The sequence below is a fragment of the Taurulus bubalis genome, assembly GCF_910589615.1.
Source record: "Taurulus bubalis genome assembly, chromosome: 10".
Taxonomy (NCBI): Eukaryota; Metazoa; Chordata; class Actinopteri; order Perciformes; family Cottidae; genus Taurulus; species Taurulus bubalis.
Window position 1 is genome coordinate 23,840,848 of NC_136598.1, and position 18,239 is coordinate 23,859,086.

The window sequence follows — 18,239 nt, forward strand, 5'->3', positions numbered from 1 at the left end:
ATGCCTGAACTTGGACTTCATGCTGAGCCGGAAAATAAAATGTATGTCGTGACGCTGATGCTTAGTCTTTTAACCGCCACAGGAACTGGTAAACTACCAGCTTCAAACTCAGCTGTAACACCTGAGCAGTGTGCTGGGAATGAGACGGCAAAATATTATTAAGCTAACATAGAAAGATAAACTGCTGGAGGAATAATTGAACTGTCCAACCTAAATGCAAACTTCAGATCCTTCTGTCCTGAAGATTGGATTGACTGATTCAATGTGTGGCTCATTAAAATCATTTGACCTGTCAATCAAGCGACACAAGACTGAACTGTGATTCCTGAAACACTGAACTGGGGCGAGACCGTCAACCTGATGTAGTGATTGACAGTGTGTGTGTGTGTGTGTGTGTGTGTGTGTGTGTGTGTGTGTGTGTGTGTGTGTCCACAACACTGGTGCCGGTGGTGTCCATTCAAAACAACAGGATTAAAGGCTGGTGTTTGATTGTAATGAGTATAGCAAAGGCCACGGTGACAAGGGTGTGTGTGTGTGTGTGTGTGTGTGTGTGTGTGTGTGTCTGTGCGTGTTGTGTGTATGCGTTTCATTGTAATGAATATGGCGGAGGGCATGGCTTCATCCTTTTTAATCAAGGAAGTAGAAGGATGAAATGAAACACTGATGAGGGGAATGATGTCGAGCCAGAAAGGGATATTAATTGTAATGCTGGAGTCTCACATCTGTGTGTGTTCTTGTTCGTGTGTGTGTGTGTGTGTGTGTGTGTGAGAGAGAGAAAATGGGCACATGCAAATGTTCCAGATAAAACATAAAGAAGTCACTGCTGAGTAGAATGATATCATGAGACAAAATGTGTAAAGTCATAATTCCTGTTAGTATTTTAGTTAAATTTTATGAATCATAATAGAATGACAAAGATGGAAGTGGAAAATACAATAAGTGTGTTAATGTTTAAGAAGAAAGGCGACGGCACTGGCATGAACATTTAATAATAATGTCCTAATTCACTCCGAGCTAAAGTCCAAATGTAATATCAGCAGGAGACCCATGGATTCCTGAGAATTAACACAAACGTGGTGTTCTACTGCCATCTAGTGGTGAAAGTGCTTCAGGACTCAGGGTGAAGGCAGTAGTAACTTATTGATCCAGGATCAAAGGTCCGATTATGTAATGGTAACCAAAAGGCAATAATTTCTCTATTTTTTCAATCTTGTCGAAGCTTGTGTAGGTTTGTAGCATTTTCTTTCTAACCTCAAAATGCTCAATGGTGGTTCCACCATAAAAAATAACATCCTCTCGCTGCGCTTTCTCTCCTTAACAGGAGATACTTTTAGATTTTAGTGCTCATTTTGCATAATTTTACTCAAGCTTATTGTCGGGAATGTTAAAGCTGTGTCTCGTCATGCGCCGTTTGAATCGACTGTACTTTGTTTGGGGAGCCGTTCTCCATGTAGGACATTAAATGTATTATTATTATTATTATTATTATTTAAAAAAAGTGGGATACAAGTAGAAATGTGTGTAACATCCATTTATTACCACCTTATATGACAAATCTGGAAATTACAAACATTGTTTAATTGAAACATCAGCCTCAACATTTCAAAAAAGAAAATCAAATTGCGCAAAAAAAAAAAAAATTAAGTTAAAAGGGTGACAAGACGACCTGAGAAACGGTATACAGACGATCGACTGATTCCGGAGGAAAAAAGAAGCAAAGGGGGGACGTATACAGAAAACACCAGTATTATTTGTCATGTAACACTGATTTACAATACATTTTCACATTTTAATCAGTTAGTTTGTTTAACAAGTAATAGTAATTTTCACACTGTTGAGAGCTTTTGGTTTTGAGGAACATTACAAACCGAGATGAACCTTCGTTATAAAGAGGTTATTTATGAGAAAGAAATGAGCCACTGCTACAAATGTATGACACCATACTCTAGCTCTCAAGTTTTGGCTTTAAATAATTAGATAAAACCAATTTGAACACCACAAAAACAGGTGGAGTTAAACTCTTCTGTCGGTTAGGAAAAGAGCATTTACAAGAGGATCAAACTTTGGTGCCAAAACAAGTCAGTAGCTTTACATTTCAGGAGGAAACAACAATCTGTTCAAATCTGTTTTTCTGTTTTTGTACTCTGTCGGTGTTTTAAATCTGATTTATCCCCCCATCACCACGCCATCTACAAATAGTTTGAAGTAAAGAAAAAAAACGAAAAAAAACATGAATGACAGCAATGATCATAAATCAAGTTGTCAAAAGATGCTGATGGGTTGTGTACAATATGCTGTGGTGATCAGAACCAAACACTCATGCAGACGCATACAGGGACAGAAAATACAGCCTCGTCCGTCTTGAAACGAGACAAACACCGTCGTCTCTGCACATTTCTGAGCGAGGCTGGCAGAGGATTCGAGAGCCGGAGGAGAGGACCTGGTAAGTTCTTCTAGCACCCTGCTGCAAGAAACAGAGACAAAAGTCCCCCAGCAGACACATACCCATCCTCTCCTCCTGGCTGCCCCTCCCAAATTTGCATTGTTCTAGTCCATGTTTTTTCCTTATTCTATCCAGAAGTCATCCTCTCCTCCACAGAGTCAGATTAGAGACAGTGCAAACTAGGAGACGTGTGCTTGAGGAGATCTCATCACCAAAGAGTCGGTACATGCACAAAAAGAGAGTACCCTAGAAGTCTGCTGCAGAGAGCACTAAGAAAAACACGACTATACACTTATTCATAATATAATCAGTTTTCCTCTACACACTAATAACACAGGGAGGGAGGGAGGGAGGGCAGAGGGACGGAGAGACAGACTGGTGAAGGAAAGGGAGGAAGAGGTGAAAAGGAGAGAAGACAGGAGCAGAGCGTTTAAGCGCGCTCCCCGCGGATACGACGTGCCAGCTGGATGTCTTTGGGCATGATGGTGACACGCTTGGCGTGGATGGCGCACAAGTTGGTGTCCTCAAACAGACCCACCAGGTAGGCCTCGCTGGCCTCCTGCAGAGGGAAACACAGAACGCACACGTTGTCAGGAGAGTAGAAATGATCGATTGGTCACTTTTGGAAACTTTATCGTATTTAGTTTTGACACTTTTTGGACATAAATATTCACTGATTTAGTGCATAGTGGAGAGTTGGTTGTAATGCTGACCTGCAGAGCCCCGATGGCGGCACTCTGGAAACGCAGATCGGTCTTGAAGTCCTGGGCGATTTCTCTCACCAGGCGCTGGAAGGGCAGCTTGCGGATCAGCAGCTCGGTGGACTTCTGATAACGACGGATCTCACGCAGAGCCACGGTACCGGGCCTTCATGATAGAACAAAACAATTTAATCATGTGGGAAACTTGATTGAAGTTGGTTGTATATTTTTCATACAAACCACATTTAGGTCTAACTAACTACTACTACTACTATCTTGTACATTTTCCCACCGCGGGACTAATAAAGGATTATCTTAACTATACAAAGACAGCTGATTGAGTGAGCTTACAATTTAGGGTTTGAGAAGTTTTCTGTACTTTTTTTGTTTTCTAGAAACATGTTTGTGTTTTGTTTTATATGATTCTGTCTCCACAACTGTGACTTATGTCTCACCTGTAGCGATGGGGCTTCTTGACGCCACCAGTGGACGGGGCGCTCTTACGAGCAGCCTTTGTGGCCAGCTGCTTACGTGGGGCTTTGCCTCCAGTGGACTTACGGGCGGTCTGCTTGGTACGGGCCATGGCTGCTGAAGATCACCTGGAGAAGATTTAGAAAAGGAGGATGAACGGCGTTGGTTTATTATACACATTCCATCACAGAGCGTTTTCTTTTCCATCTACTTCAGTTTAATTGTACTTTATTTACTCTTTATACACAAATATGTGTAAATTGTTTAATTGTGTTGGTTTGATACTCCTCCACTTGAGGTGACACACATTTCCTAAAAGAGTGACTATTAATCCTTTCAAATACACACATATCAATTTAAGCATAATGCTATACAGTTTTAAAACAGGCAACTTGAATTAAGTTAACTTTTTCGGGAAGTAAACATACAGGACAATCCCTATCGCGCTCGGCCCGACAAACGTCACTCAAAGACGAACGACGGTGCCATTGGCTGGGAGGCCAATGCGTGTCGACAGATATACAACGTTTGAGCCAATCAGAGTCGAGAGCCGTCAAAGTGGGCGGGATCTACAGCCGCCTTCCACTGTTGCTAGGTCCGCCCACCCAGCTCTGATGATGGCGGCGGTTTGATGCGCAAACGGGATAAAGACCCGGGGAAGAAGAACGCAGGAGTAGCGCACAAACAACTTCAATTTGACAAATAACCGCAGTTCCAGCGTTTCGGGAAATACGAGAACGACACACAAGACATTCCAAGGAACTCATAGAGGCCCATAGGAAAGCCGAGCGGTCCCGAACGGCTTCGTAGAATCGAGCTGAACCGGCGCATAATTTGAAACCGAACTCCCCACTCATCTCAACGGCTGCAGAGAAGACTGCGTTTCGACAGCCGTGTTTGTTTTTTTTCTCCCCCACACACACACGACAAAATTAGACTTTTTTCACAGTTAAACGCGCCTGTAAATGAAAAAAAATACAACTTAAAATTTCAAAGTCCGTTCCCAAACGCAGTGACGTATTTCGGTTGGCTTACCTTGGTGGGGAAAGTGAGTAGAAGTCGTGAGGAAATGTTTCGCTTGTCTCTATTTTCTTCTTCGTATCCACAATGGGAAGCAGCGTCCAGCGGGAAAATGGCCGCCGCGTCAATCAGCTGTCCCACAATGCAACAGCGTTCACAACAATAATATCTGTGGTCACTTTTAGCTGTTTTTGATAGATACTCGTGGAAATGTCTTTTTATTAATATAAAGCGAACGAGACGATGTTGTATTTATTTATATAAAACAGACGTGCTGCTGTTATTCTTATGTGTGTGGAGTTTGAGCATTCAGGTTCAAACCGAAAGTGTGACATTTGGCATTAAAAAGTTAGTCTTAATTATTCACAGTTTGTTAAAAGTATTTCCAAAGCGTTGCATTGTTTAACATGGAAAGCCCGAGTAGAAGTGAATGTATTTTCTCTTATAAAGAAAACACAGCAGCAATGTTTTTAAAGATTTTTGTTTATGTGACCTTTTTTGTGATATATTTAGTCTACAGAAAAAGTTGAGTTGTTTAAGATTTAATTTACAATTAAACAAGGGTTTTATGTTTTAACAATATATACAAAAATATGTTTTAATCCAGAGCATACTTTTATGCCCTGGATTAAAACATATATTTTTGTATATATTGTGCATTTCTATATTTAATATTGCTTTACGTGTATGTATAAATGCTGCTGTAGCAAAACCTTTTCCCCTTGCGGGATTAATAAATTAACTATCTATAAAATACCTGTGTTATTGTTGTTGAAAAGGCAGTATCTGCTATTGGAAGGATACGTAATAATATAACTATTATTTTGGATAACCTGCTTGCTTGAAAAATGTAAGTAAATGATCAAAGTAGGTGCAGATAAGTTCTCTATTCTATTTATGAACCGCATTTTCATGTAAATCATTCACTCATACGTCTTATTTAACCACAAGAATCCATTTATTATGTTTGTGAATTTTGAGTACAAATATTTTGCTTTTAAAAATGAGTTGAAAACAAATCCAAAACACAGTAGAAAAAAAAAATAGGTTATCATATAAACCTGAGAGAGGAACAAAAAGTCAAAACATTACCTGGACATAATTAACGTGGCTGAAAATCAAAATATGATCACCATAGGTCTGCTACATATACGCCGCTGATTCTGCCAAAAATGCAGTGTCATCATAGCACAATGACGTTTTTAAATTGACAACCAGAATCAAACTTTTGTATTTTCATACATTTAACACTAACAGTAGAAATACACCATTATTGTAAAAAGGAAAAAAAGAAAAATCACTACTTTTACAACAAATCTCTATTTAAAATAAAACTCAAAAGACCCATTATATCAATGTAAATGTCCATCTAAAGATGAAAATGTCTGAACCGTAATGAAATTTCCTATGTTCATCTCAAATCACACACTATTCTTGGCTTGCAAAAACACCTTATGCATGGAGACAACAAGTATACCTGTGAGCTAGAAGTGAGGAGTGTAACTGATTTAAAAGTTCAAACATACATGAAGATATCTCTAAGGAAACCCTGCTACTAGTAGCACCAAAGGAGACATGATCACACATTTTACGGTTATTACAATCATACGATATATATATAGGACCTCAAACCAAACTACTAAGTATAGAGGGAGGACAGGGTTGTAAAGAGTGGCGACGGGACGAAAAACAGTTTAAGCGCGCTCCCCGCGGATACGACGTGCCAGCTGGATGTCTTTGGGCATGATGGTGACACGCTTGGCGTGGATGGCGCACAAGTTGGTGTCCTCAAACAGACCCACCAGGTAGGCCTCGCTGGCCTCCTGCAGAGGGAAACACAGAACGCACACGTTGTCAGCAGAGTAGAAATGATCAAATGGTCGCTTTTGGAAACTTTATCGTATTTAGTTTGGACACTTTTTTGACATAAATGTTCACTGATTTAGTGCATAGTGTAGAGTTGGTTGTAATGCTGACCTGCAGAGCCCCGATGGCGGCACTCTGGAAACGCAGATCGGTCTTGAAGTCCTGGGCGATTTCTCTCACCAGGCGCTGGAAGGGCAGCTTGCGGATCAGCAGCTCGGTGGACTTCTGATAACGACGGATCTCACGCAGAGCCACGGTACCGGGCCTGGAGAGGGAAGGGAGAGAAAAAAAGCGTCAATATATTTGAAATTTGGAGATAGGAGCAGCTCAATCGACCTGCTTTGCCACATAACACATGTTTTCCTTCTTGGATTTCAACACAACACATTAGTCTTAATTGTGTGCACTATTTTCATCCCCACCTTGCACCTCTGCATACTGTTGGTAGGGAAATTGAATGATTGAACCCCACTCTCAGTCTTTTTCTACTACTAGGAGTCTGAGAGAAACCACATGATAGAACATCAGCTCCACTCAGATGTTTTTTTAACCACAATGTTCTCCACATAACAGTCCAAATACACAATAAACATAACCTACAGTGTTTTGTGATACGGTCTGTTTGTAGGGTAAAAGGCCATACATTAAAAGTATGATCTTAAGTGCATCCCTAAGGGCTTTTTTTGGTTGCAGGGAAACTACTGAGTCCATCTGTCAGTCAGGTGAGTTTAACTATGTATCCACATATTTGACAGAGTGGAATAAAGGTGTAGTGCTCCTTGTGTTGTTAATCTCTCCATCACAAACAGAATAACTACGTGACCTCTCACCTGTAGCGATGGGGCTTCTTGACGCCACCAGTGGACGGGGCGCTCTTACGAGCAGCCTTTGTGGCCAGCTGCTTACGTGGGGCTTTGCCTCCAGTGGACTTACGGGCGGTCTGCTTGGTACGGGCCATGGCTGCTGAAGATCACCTGGAGATAACATGACAAAAGTGTGCTTTGGTGGGGGGACAACGATGCAGCTTTAGGGGACAAGTGTGAATGAGGTTCAAGGGTTCAAGGTGGGACGAATAAAAATGTACTTTTCAAGTTGTATTTTCATTAATATAAAACTTTACGTCAACATGGCAAACTTTCGTCTTCAGTTACAGTGGGCTACGAAAAAACATAAATCAGGAGCCTCATTTCTTTTTTTTATTATTATAGCTTATGTAATGACTGTCGTACAAAGGACAGCGACGGCGTCGAATCACAGCGGAGCTCTTTATCCCGTAAACCAATCACATTCTGTAAACAAGCACGAGAAGCGGGACGTTGCAAACCGTTCGACCAATCACGACACGACAATGGCCCAATAAACCCCGCCCCTTGCGCAACGAACGCGGGTTCGCTCGTTTCTTCACGGCGTGCTCCCCGGTGGCGCGCGAGCCTTGATTTTTTATTCAGAATGAGCTATTTCGAAGGAAAAGCAGGCGACCCCGCCCGCGCCGACTGCCCGCTGTCTTGAAACGAGCGTGACCGAAAGATGATGGCTGGCTGCTGGCGAGAAGAATGCAAACGGGAAGGAAAAAAAATCGTTGTACCAAACGAAGAGGGTGATGATAAAAACGACGGAAGAGTATAAAAACCACGGCGTGAAAGTGGAATATACTTTTTGAAGACGACACTAGACATGTCAGGGGATCCATTGATAAACAATATTTTGTCAGATGACCCCTCACTTTAGGCGCATTTCCGAGTCAAATTTGACCAGATCACAAGTGCCTTTTAGGTCCCCGACTCCCCGAGCAGGCACATAACAGCTCGCGCTGCTCTGCGTTTTTCTTTTTCGACAAAAATAAACGAAAAAACACGTCCATCCGATAACCAACGCGACATTAAATGATAGATCGGAGTTTTATTGAAATGGTGATACTTACCTTTGGAAACTTAGTGACAGATTGCGGCTCAAAAATGGGAACGTGCTCTTGAGTCTCTAAAGCGTTGTTCTCGCTATAAAACGAAGGGACGAAAAAAAGGAAAAAGAACATAGGAGAGCAACAGGAGACACGTTTCCCATGATGCACTTGGGACAAACATATTACATACATGCAGCAACATGATAAACAATTGCATGGCCACACTCACAATGTCGTGTTTTTTTTTTTATCAGTCCTGATTATTTACATGTTTGTCCATTTAGGTTATTATTGTTTTTTTTTTATTTTGTATTAAATATTTTTTTTCTGGAAAGAAAAAAGCAACGAGAGCACAATTAGTGTCAGAGGGAGAATAACAAGTGAGTGATATTTGTTGTTTCAGACTTTTAATATTATATTGACATTTTTTATTATATATTTTAAATAATGAATATACACAATTATAATTTAACACCAACACGCTTCGTTCTGAGTATCACACAATGCGTGATTAATACCCGTACTTTGTTGTAAATAAAAATACGATCATAGACTTATAAAATATGACATAGTGAAGAAAAGAAAAAACAAGTTTTACTAAAACTTTTATTTACATGGACAGTTTATGCAGCAGTTGCGCTGTCCGTCCTGCAGGGGCCGCTGTCTGCGTCCCTCCAGCGCGCTCAACACAAAAGAAGAAGAAACGTGTTTTCTCTTCCACTAGTCCTCCAACATGGCGCCGACCAGAAAGCTGAGGCGCGTGGTGAACTCACAACCAGGTTTTGTTAAATTAAAGTCCACTTCGGGCGCCGCGGGGTTGCCCAGTACCCGGAGAAAACGTCTGAACAAGAATAAGAAGAAGAGCTGGAACAAACACAGCGACATAAACGACGTAGACGAGTTTTTACAGGACATCAGACACCAGGAGAGGACCACGGGGTGAGTTGTTAGCTAACCTAGATATATTGTGGGGACGACGAACAGTGTGATACCGTAACACTTTACGTGAAACTACAACTTTTAAAATAAATGTTTACATTTTAAGTAAGTAGCGGACATTTTGTGGATGTTTTCTGTCTATGGCTCGTTGTACGTCGTCGTCTCTCCAACATACGGGTCTCTAGCTACACGTTGCCTGTAGTTGGACAACCTTGTTTTTACGTCTTTTTGTCCCAAAAAGTGGAGTTATTGTCGCAAAGTTCATTTTACTGGTGCTGAAGCTGTGGACAAGTGCCATATGGACATGTTTTACATGAAATCCTTTGAGTAAAAATAATAAAATGGGGAAAAAAATAATTTAAAGGAAAACATTTTGCTAACTTTTTAAAAAAAATGTATTTCAGGGGTCTGCTGTCTGAGAAGTCAGATGAGAGTTTGTTCTTTTTGGATGCTGGACCGCCAAAGACAATTCCACAGAGGGGTAATTATACATTTCCACTAAAGAGAATGAATGTCCATGGGCCTACAGTTGGGTCATGCATTACCCAGAGTTGCAGTTTTTCGTAAGTGTTTTTACATGTGTGTAATCTGTATTTCCCTGTGTAGTAGTGGAACCCGTCGACGAGGAGAAGGGGACAAGGAAGGCGTCACGTCCTCTGAGGATAGACCTGATCCTGCAGCATGACTCTCTTGTTCCACCACCGAAAGAGTAAATATCCATCACAGCCTTCTGTGTTTGATCCTTCATTGTCGGGAGAAACTGAGCCGAGTGTAGTTTGTGAGTGTAGTAGAGTAGAGTGTAGTTTCGAGCGTTGGATTCGGTTATTTAAATATAGATTTATTTTCTTGAAAAATATATTATAAAAAAAAAATCAGCCTACCATTTGTTTATTTTCATGTTTGAGGACTGCGTCCCGTGATGATCTCATCCTTGCGCTCCCAGTATTTCCTTCATGGGAATGTGAAGTCAACACAAAGGAGCTCAGGAGACTGTTGTGTAAATAGTGTCCTGGGATCTGAGGATATAAAAAAATCATCTTACAGTAGGCAGCATCGAGTCAAACAGCCTTGGTTTCACGTATATTCTCCATGTTACCCGTGTCGTCATAGCATGTCTTCTGCCTCCCTCTTCCAGCGTGCTGGCCTACCAGCGACCGAATGCCAAGAAACTCCGTCGCATTGCCCAGAGGAGCGAAAAGCTGGCGGCCAAAGGCGTGGTGACAAAGAGGCAGAAACGGATGCTGTACAGACCGCTAGTCGATGGGATGGCCAAGAAGGCAGAGACGGAGGCCAACAACTACCCAAAAAGAGACTACTACGACATATGGAGAGATGACCGTGAGTTATCTGTGTTGTGTGTGTGTGTGTGTGTGTCCAGTGATGATCACATCCTTGCGCTCCCAGTATTTCCTTCATGGAAATGTGAAGACTAACATGGAGCTCCGGTGGCCGTTGTGTGAACGGTCATCTGGGATCTGAGGATGCACACAAAGAAGTGAAGCGTTTAACTGTGAAAAGGGGGATGAATAGATTTCGAATTGTATACAATAATTATATTAAGAACATATTAAAGTGTGCACAGTTATGTGAATCTCTAAGTGAGAGTTGGAGCCTAAACCCAAGCTGCTTCTTCAGCTGTACTGCCAGCTGATGGACATCTTCTAAAAGAGGAAGCCACCAGGGTTTTATTTTACTTTCTGAATTGGTGGGTGCTGGTCTATTTGGGGTGGCCATTGAAAAATGCACAATGTAGCTGTGTGATGTATCAATTTAAGTCTCCACAACTAAATGTAGAAGATCTGAAGGGAAATGTGTTGCCATGTTTTCTCATGGCAGTACGAACTGAACAATGGATCATAGATTTGCATTTGAAGATGTGGATTTCTGACGCTGTTTTAGCTGTAAAGTCCTGATAATCTGTCACTTAAATGCTCGTATTTCAACCTATTTTCTCTTTAATTTTAGCTGAAAATCCATCTGACCCCTGGTATCTTCAACAGACAGGAAAGAGTCGTGTCAAGGTGAGAACAAATGTTTGTTTTCGTGAGTTAAAAAGTAAAACGGCAAACTGATATCTCATATTGTATACATGTTTTTTTGAATGACTAGCACATCCCTGTTTTTTAACATCCCTGTTTTGTCTAAAGCGTCCAGAGAGGTTGAATGAGAAGCCGTCCGTGCTTCCTGCGGTGGAGGTGATCGCTGCAGGAGGATCCTACAACCCAGACTTCTTCTCCCATCAGGTAAGTCTCAACTCTACAGCATGCAGACTTACAAAAGCCTTTAATTTATGCACGTTATTGAACTGACTAAAAGCTTGTTGATGGTTTCATCTTGTTGTAATGACTTCTCCCTCGCTCCCTGAACACAGGCCTTGCTGCAGGTCGCCCACGATGTGGAGGTCAAGAAACAAAAGGAGGAAGACAAATTAGTGAAACGGCTGGCTGTCAACAAAGAGCACTACCCAACAGAGGTACAGATGACGATTCCAGCTTGTCCATCATTGGTTTATGAACTCTATATACAAGTTTAGATTTTTTATTTTGATCTAACATGCATTTGTTTGTGCGGCAGGAAACTCTCTTCCAAGAGCAGGTGGAAGGCCTCGTGGAAGAGGAGAATGAAGACGACGCTGCAAATGAGGAAGAGGGTGTGGCAGTAGGAGCCATCGTGGTGGCAATGAAGAAGACTGAGCAACAGAGGAGGAAAGAGAGGGCGGAAAAAATAAAGGTGCCGCAACAATTTAAACTTTTAAAAAACTTTTACTTGACGAATGGCTGAGACCAGAGGTTTTTACTACGCAAGTAATGAAACTTTCACTGATTGTGTTTTAGGTCTCATTTTGCAGTAAGCCAGCATGCTATTCTGACCCACAATCCTCTGTGCAATAATTATATATAAGCAAGGGGGTCAAAGTTCAAGATGCACAGTTAAAAAGTAAGAAGTTTGTCCCAATTGAGTACATGCAACAGTTTGTACCTAAGGGGCTGTGCTATGTACTAAAAGAAAAAGCATGCGATTTAGAAAGCAGTGGAAAGTTTCCATATTGCCGTTGCTCCACGCGCCATCTGACAATCCACCTCATCGTTTCTCTTCCCCTTTCCATCCCAGGCGCAACGGCGATTCGCCAACAGGGAGAAGAATGACAAGCAGCAGCAGCTCTTCCAGCTTCGCTCCATCAAGACCTCCATCATACAGCAGGAACAGGACACCGAGGTCAACAAGACAAAACGCAAGGCCAACCAGGAGGCCCAGAAAGCTCAACCCAGACGTCTCGGCAAACTCAAGTACACACCTCTTGCACTCTTATTCCATGTTTTAAAGGGCCACAATTTCAGTTGAGTAACTCACAAGAGACGGATTATTTTAAATTTTAAATCCGAGGGGACCTTCCCTGCCTCCTAAATGCCCAAAACTTCCAGTTCAAAAATGTTGAGTCAAGCTCAATCAAAGATAACCCTCGGTCCACATGAACCCAACTACAGATGTGAACTCCTCCTTAAACGCCACTAAAGGTTGTCGTACTACAACGTGTGTGTCCAGTGATGATCACATCCTTGCGCTCCCAGTATTTCCTTCATGGGAATGTGAAGACTAACATGGAGCTCCAGTGGCCGTTGTGTGAACGATCATCTGGGATCTGAGGATGCACACAAAGAAGTAAAGCGTTTAAGTTTAAAATGTGACAAGGGGATGACTAGATTGATACTCGTATACAATAATTATATTAATAAGAACATATTAAAGTGTGCAAAGTTATGTGCATCTCTTCAAAGTGGGACTGGAGGCTAAACCCAAGCTGCTGCTTCTTCTGCTGTACTGCCAGCTGATGGGATCATCTAAAAGAGGAAGCCTGGTGTACTGTGTCATACATCAATTATTCATTGTCATAATGCAACTCTGTAGCATACTCTTAGACTTCCAATTTAAAAATGTTAAGTCTCGAGATCAAGCTGAGAACCTACAGGTGTGAACTCCTTAAACACCACTAGGGGTCATCGTCTGACAGGCTGAACTTACTGCAGATGTGGTTTCATTACTCCGATCAGAACTAGAAACTAATTCAAGTATTGTATAGTTTTCCTAATTTTAAATGTCAAACGTTTAGTCTCCAAAATGATGCAACTTTGTGGAGAAAAGGGAAATGGGGACATTTAACTGCTGTTTTAAAACGCCTCAAGTTTCGGGTTCAGTTTGACGCTCGTTAGTTGCCACGTGACTTTTAAAAATATGTTAATTGACATTAATGTTATTCATAATGAGACCGATTTCATATCCGTTTTTATTTCCAGTGGTTTTTCCAGCAACACTAAATATATTCTGGTACTATAATGCTGAATGACGAGGGGTCTCTGATGTTCCCTCTGGAACCGGTTGTCACCATGCGGTTCCTTTTTTTTTTTTGTGCAGATTTGTGGCTCAGGACATGGAGGTTCAGCTCAGTGACGAGCTCGCCGGCTCCCTGCGACAACTCAAGGTACTTCACTCGTTTGTTCACTGTGACCTCTGCCAGTGAGGACATAATGGTCTTTATCTGTAATGAGTTTTGGTTCATTTAGTGGGTCGTTGTTATCTTCAGCACCCTGTATTGTCTTATTCTAAGCCTTATCCTAGTCTGTAATACTGAGACGACCCACTTTTCCCCACAGCGGTCATTACAGTTTCATGTGGAAAATTCCTCTCTTTATCTCCCGCCATTATGTCTGCGAATAATACTTTTTAAATCAGCCTTTTGTGGCGTGAATGGGATTTTATAATTTGTGTGGGAATTGGGTGCAGAGTCAAAAGCAGAGTGTCAAATTTGTCTCACGTGGATTTTGTTGTCCCTCACCACCTCGCAACGCCGGTGCTCTGCAGCCAGAGGGCAGCGTCCTCAAGGACCGCTTCAAGAGTCTGCAGAAGAGGAACCTGATCGAACCAAGAGACCGAGCCAAGTAAGGACCGCTGCCTCGCTCTTACGTAACGCCTCCTCGAAGGCCCTCCGTGACGTTCAGATTCATACGGAGTGTATTGATTTTTAATACCGTGCCTTCATCTCCCTCCCTCCGCCTCTTAGGTTCAAGAGGAGACTGAAGGTGAAGTACCAGGAGAAGAGGGCTTTCAGAGAGATCACTTAATGCCGACAAAGGAGGAGCATTTTAAAGACACAAGCGCATCACAATGGAACCGTGTACATACAACTGAATGACAAATACAACTGAGAAACTGAAATGCAAAGGATGTATTTCCTGTTCCGGTTCATGTTTGATATTTCATATTTTCCACATTTCAGTGTCTTGTGTTATGTAATATAAAATCTGATCAGGAAAAGGTTTTTTCTCTAATGGGTTATAGTGTACGGCTGAAGCCAAGTGTCACTGTGTCAATGCTCCGCTCATACAAGAGTAAATACTCACAGCTCAATAGAGGTCAGACGCATGAAATGTTCCGCAGCTGGCATGTTGGTCAGGTTTAAGATTACTTCAACTTGCAGTTAAATTTATTTGTCCCGACAAATATCAGAAATCCCGTATTTGCCTCCGAGGGCTTTACAGTCTGCACAGTTTACGACATCCTCTGTCCTTGAACCCTCGCGTTAGAAAAGGGAAAAACCTTTTGACTGGGATATAAAAGGAAGAGCAACAAGTACAATAGATGTCATGAGTACAAGTAGTCCAGAGGCTCTACATGAACGAATACATATAATGGGAGTAATAGATATCGTAGCAATACCAACTACTTACAACAGCAGTATTATAGAATATTAATGCACACAAACATGTTGAGATTGAAATATATACATTTCTTGGTGCATCAAAAGTATAAATCTGGACATGTTTCTTGGTGTAGTTGCTCTGTATGTGCTTTAGTTGGCCTCCGAAGTTAAGAGGCAACCAATTTAAAATAAAATGCTCATTTTAAACTCTATAATTAGATTACTTCATTAAGTGGAGTTTAATTGAAGTAGAGTAATGATTCTTTCCCCCATTATCTTAGATGTAAAACCAGACCGATTGGCTTGAGGAAGTTGGCATGTAATAATTGATTCTACCCCGCTGGCTTGAAACCATAATTGCCTTCAGTGTCCTGCTGGTGTGAACAGGGACTAAAACACACACACACACACACACACACACACACACACACACACACACACACACACAGGGTGCCTGGAGCTAAGCCAAAGCTTCTTATCTGTTAATCAGTGTGAAAATGTAATCTTTTACCTGCAGAAGCCCCCCTCCCCCCCACCCACTCAGCAGACAAAATGTAGTGACCACCTCCCTTTCAGAAGCTTATCAATGTTGTCATGCCAACGTCCTGCGGATGAAATAACCTGTGGTCTCAAAGCCACAGTTTGTCCCGAAGGAGCCGCCTCCATTACCTTTCCACTTAGAGGATTTAGTGCAGGGCACCCTTTAATGCACAGCGGTGAGGGTATGACTCCTCTACTGAGATATTAAACTATTGTGTTTAATCTCCTGGACTCTAACTCACTGAAAGACCCCCGGCCTTGATAAGGCATCCTTGAATAAAATGTGTATTTTTGTCAATTCTAACTTCCAATACGCCTTATGTCTCAACTGACAAAAAGATGACTTCTCTGGATGAACATCAATTCCTCGTCTTTATCTTTCGCTGTATTATGATCAAATCTGTGGGACACGTGGTTAAAACAAATGTTTTTATAATAAGAGCCAAAAGATAAAGCAACAGCCTTTCTAGCAACTTTGTGGCTCACAACTTTCTCACAATGAGAATGCAAACACTGATGTTTATCAAGTATTTTTTAGCATACTAACAGTTCCTTTGTATAACTAAAGCTGCAGGGAATGTAGATCTAGATATTTGGTCCTAGTAAGTATTGGACTGATGATGGCACCAAATGAAAAAGTCAGAGGATCACAAAAGATTTCCCCATGAATGTTTGCACTGAATGCAACAACAGTCCATCAAATAGTTGCACAGACATTTTCCCTATAAGCCCAAATGGTGCAGGAGGGGAACTCAGAGCTTCCTCACCAGATATCATGGTTCATCCTCTGGGGACCAGGAATGCCTTGTGGGAAAGCTAAATGGCAAAAGTGGCAGACTGAACATTCAGGAATAATACAGATGTGATATATTTTGGACAGAACATTGTATTGAATCAGTCACCATACGGATATTGTGCGGTTAGAGGAATATTTGAGTGTTTTCCTGTTCGCTGGTGGATTGCATCCAGATTGTTTTTCCTTTTTTTCTTCTTCTTTACTCTCGTGTGAGACGCAGTGCTGCCAGATTGTCTAAGCATGGGGTGGGACGGATTATGTGTGTGTGTGTGTGTGTGTGGTCGCTCCTTACCTCCTTAATAGATTACTACTCCTCCGGTCTGGGGATCCGGGAGTGACAAGAGGAAGCCACTGAAACACTCAGCAGCATGCAATGCATGGAGATGCTGCCGTTGAGTGAGTATTGTCATGTGATCCCACGAATGTTTGCTGCAAAGTGACACAAAACATCCAATATTAATGCTAATAATGTATGTGTTATAACGGCTGCAAATACATACTGTCCTTATTGTGGAAATATCAAATATCTCCTTTTAGCTTAACTCCCAGTATGAGAGCAGCGAGAGGGGACTAAACCAGTAACACCAGTAGAGAAGAACTGCAGAGTCAGGCGATATGAGAAATATACATTATGGCTAATTCAATTCAGGTATGAAGCAATTTTTTGGGGGACATTTTGCTCCTTAAGTGTATGCTGATATTCATATATGTTTATATGATTGCATTCCAAATACTTTTTAAATCTTTCCCTATACTTTGCCAAGAGTATATAATGTAATATATATTTGGACAAATATATTTATAGGGCCTGAAAAGTCGTTAAAATCGCTGACACCTTTCAAAACCACTCTCCCAAAATCATCTTTAAACTGTGTATCAATGAACCGTCGACTGCTGACCGGACGTCAACAGGGTTTCAACACGCGTAACAAACGATGTCTTTGGAGAAGATTACCAGCCGCTGCGCTTTAATTTGAATTCGGACTCCCAAATATATCTCAATCAAACTGGACTTGTAATCAGTCTGTTAATTGTAGATGTCCTCAAGTGGAACTGCCTCTACCCAACACTAACCCCAAAAGACCCACTTCCATGATTACTGTGTGTGTGTGTGTGTGTGTGTGTGTGTGTGTGTGTGTGTGTGTGTGTGTGTGTGTGTGTGTGATAGAGAGAGAGAGAGAGAGAGGTGGAAATGGAATTAGTGACATTCATCAAGATTTAGAGTAATTTGCTCGATGGGTTGGATGCACTCTCTCTCTCACACACACACACACACACACACACACACAGCTACACAGACTTTGCAAGGCACTGTGGCACTGGCTTTAATGTGTGTGTGTGTGTGTGTGTGTGTGTGTGTGTGTGTGTGTGTGTGTGTGTGTGTGTGTGTGTGTGTGTGTGTGTGTGTGTGTGTGTATATAAACAGCAAAGATGATATAAAAACATAGATGAAAGACCCAAATCATGAGCATCGTGGCGCTGAGGGGGGGACATGGTGTGTGTGTGTGTGTGTGTGTGTGTGGTGGAGCAGTGAGAGATGAAGAGGAGGAAGAGGAGGGGGTATAAACACAGTGATGGGGAGTGAGTGAGGGGAGGGAGGAGGAGGAGGAGCAGCGAGATGATTCCTCTCTAATCCTCTAGACACACGCGCGGTCTTGCTGCTCAGAGAGAGAGAGAGACGGAGGCAGGTGGAGGGCGCTCGCGGAGAGAGAGAGAGAGAGAGAGAGAGAGAGAGAGAGAGAGAGAAACCAAGTGGGGAAAACAAGATGAAGGGAAGGGAGGAGAGGAGAGCTGCCTCTCGTAAACCACGCTGACAGAAAACACCGAGAAAGAGAGAGGGAGGAGGGGACCGGAGAAGCCACTGAGTC

General features: G+C 42.0%; 3 protein-coding genes across 3 annotated transcripts; 1 reads left to right on the top strand and 2 right to left on the bottom strand.

Moving 5' to 3' along the window:
• Positions 1-1,516: 1,516 nt before the first annotated feature.
• Positions 1,517-4,714, bottom strand: LOC306742892 (histone H3.3A). The gene is made up of 4 exons (XM_079225338.1): positions 4,651-4,714; positions 3,600-3,743; positions 3,157-3,310; positions 1,517-3,002 (listed from the first exon to the last, which is right to left on the bottom strand). The coding sequence occupies exons 2-4, from the start codon at positions 3,725-3,727 to the stop codon at positions 2,874-2,876; spliced, it is 411 nt and encodes a 136-aa protein (XP_079081464.1). The 5' UTR covers positions 3,728-3,743; positions 4,651-4,714; the 3' UTR covers positions 1,517-2,873.
• An 863-nt stretch (positions 4,715-5,577) lies between these two features.
• On the bottom strand, positions 5,578-8,508 carry LOC306742591 (histone H3.3A). Its single transcript, XM_079224982.1, has 4 exons — positions 8,423-8,508; positions 7,332-7,475; positions 6,613-6,766; positions 5,578-6,458 (listed from the first exon to the last, which is right to left on the bottom strand). The coding sequence occupies exons 2-4, from the start codon at positions 7,457-7,459 to the stop codon at positions 6,330-6,332; spliced, it is 411 nt and encodes a 136-aa protein (XP_079081108.1). The 5' UTR covers positions 7,460-7,475; positions 8,423-8,508; the 3' UTR covers positions 5,578-6,329.
• A 626-nt stretch (positions 8,509-9,134) lies between these two features.
• On the top strand, positions 9,135-15,824 carry nop53 (NOP53 ribosome biogenesis factor; the record flags this gene model as incomplete). Its single annotated transcript, XM_079224980.1, has 12 exons — positions 9,135-9,340; positions 9,745-9,821; positions 9,947-10,049; positions 10,476-10,678; positions 11,306-11,361; positions 11,488-11,583; positions 11,712-11,813; positions 11,915-12,070; positions 12,452-12,627; positions 13,751-13,817; positions 14,198-14,274; positions 14,397-15,824. 12 exons carry the CDS (start codon positions 9,135-9,137, stop codon positions 14,455-14,457), a joined length of 1,380 nt encoding a protein of 459 aa, XP_079081106.1. The 3' UTR covers positions 14,458-15,824.
• Between the last annotated feature and the right edge of the window lie 2,415 nt (positions 15,825-18,239).

Bases quoted from the DNA above. Each gene is read 5' to 3' on its own strand.
- LOC306742892 (XM_079225338.1), bottom strand. From the start codon at position 3,727: ATGGCCCGTACCAAGCAGACCGCCCGTAAGTCCACTGGAGGCAAAGCC. The intron at 3,311-3,599 runs GTGAGACATAAG...TCTATCATGAAG, and splicing joins AAGAAGCCCCATCGCTACAG to GCCCGGTACCGTGGCTCTGC. The intron at 3,003-3,156 runs GTCAGCATTACA...TTCCCTCTGCAG, and splicing joins CCGCCATCGGGGCTCTGCAG to GAGGCCAGCGAGGCCTACCT.
- LOC306742591 (XM_079224982.1), bottom strand. From the start codon at position 7,459: ATGGCCCGTACCAAGCAGACCGCCCGTAAGTCCACTGGAGGCAAAGCC. The intron at 6,767-7,331 runs GTGAGAGGTCAC...TTCCCTCTCCAG, and splicing joins AAGAAGCCCCATCGCTACAG to GCCCGGTACCGTGGCTCTGC. The intron at 6,459-6,612 runs GTCAGCATTACA...TTCCCTCTGCAG, and splicing joins CCGCCATCGGGGCTCTGCAG to GAGGCCAGCGAGGCCTACCT.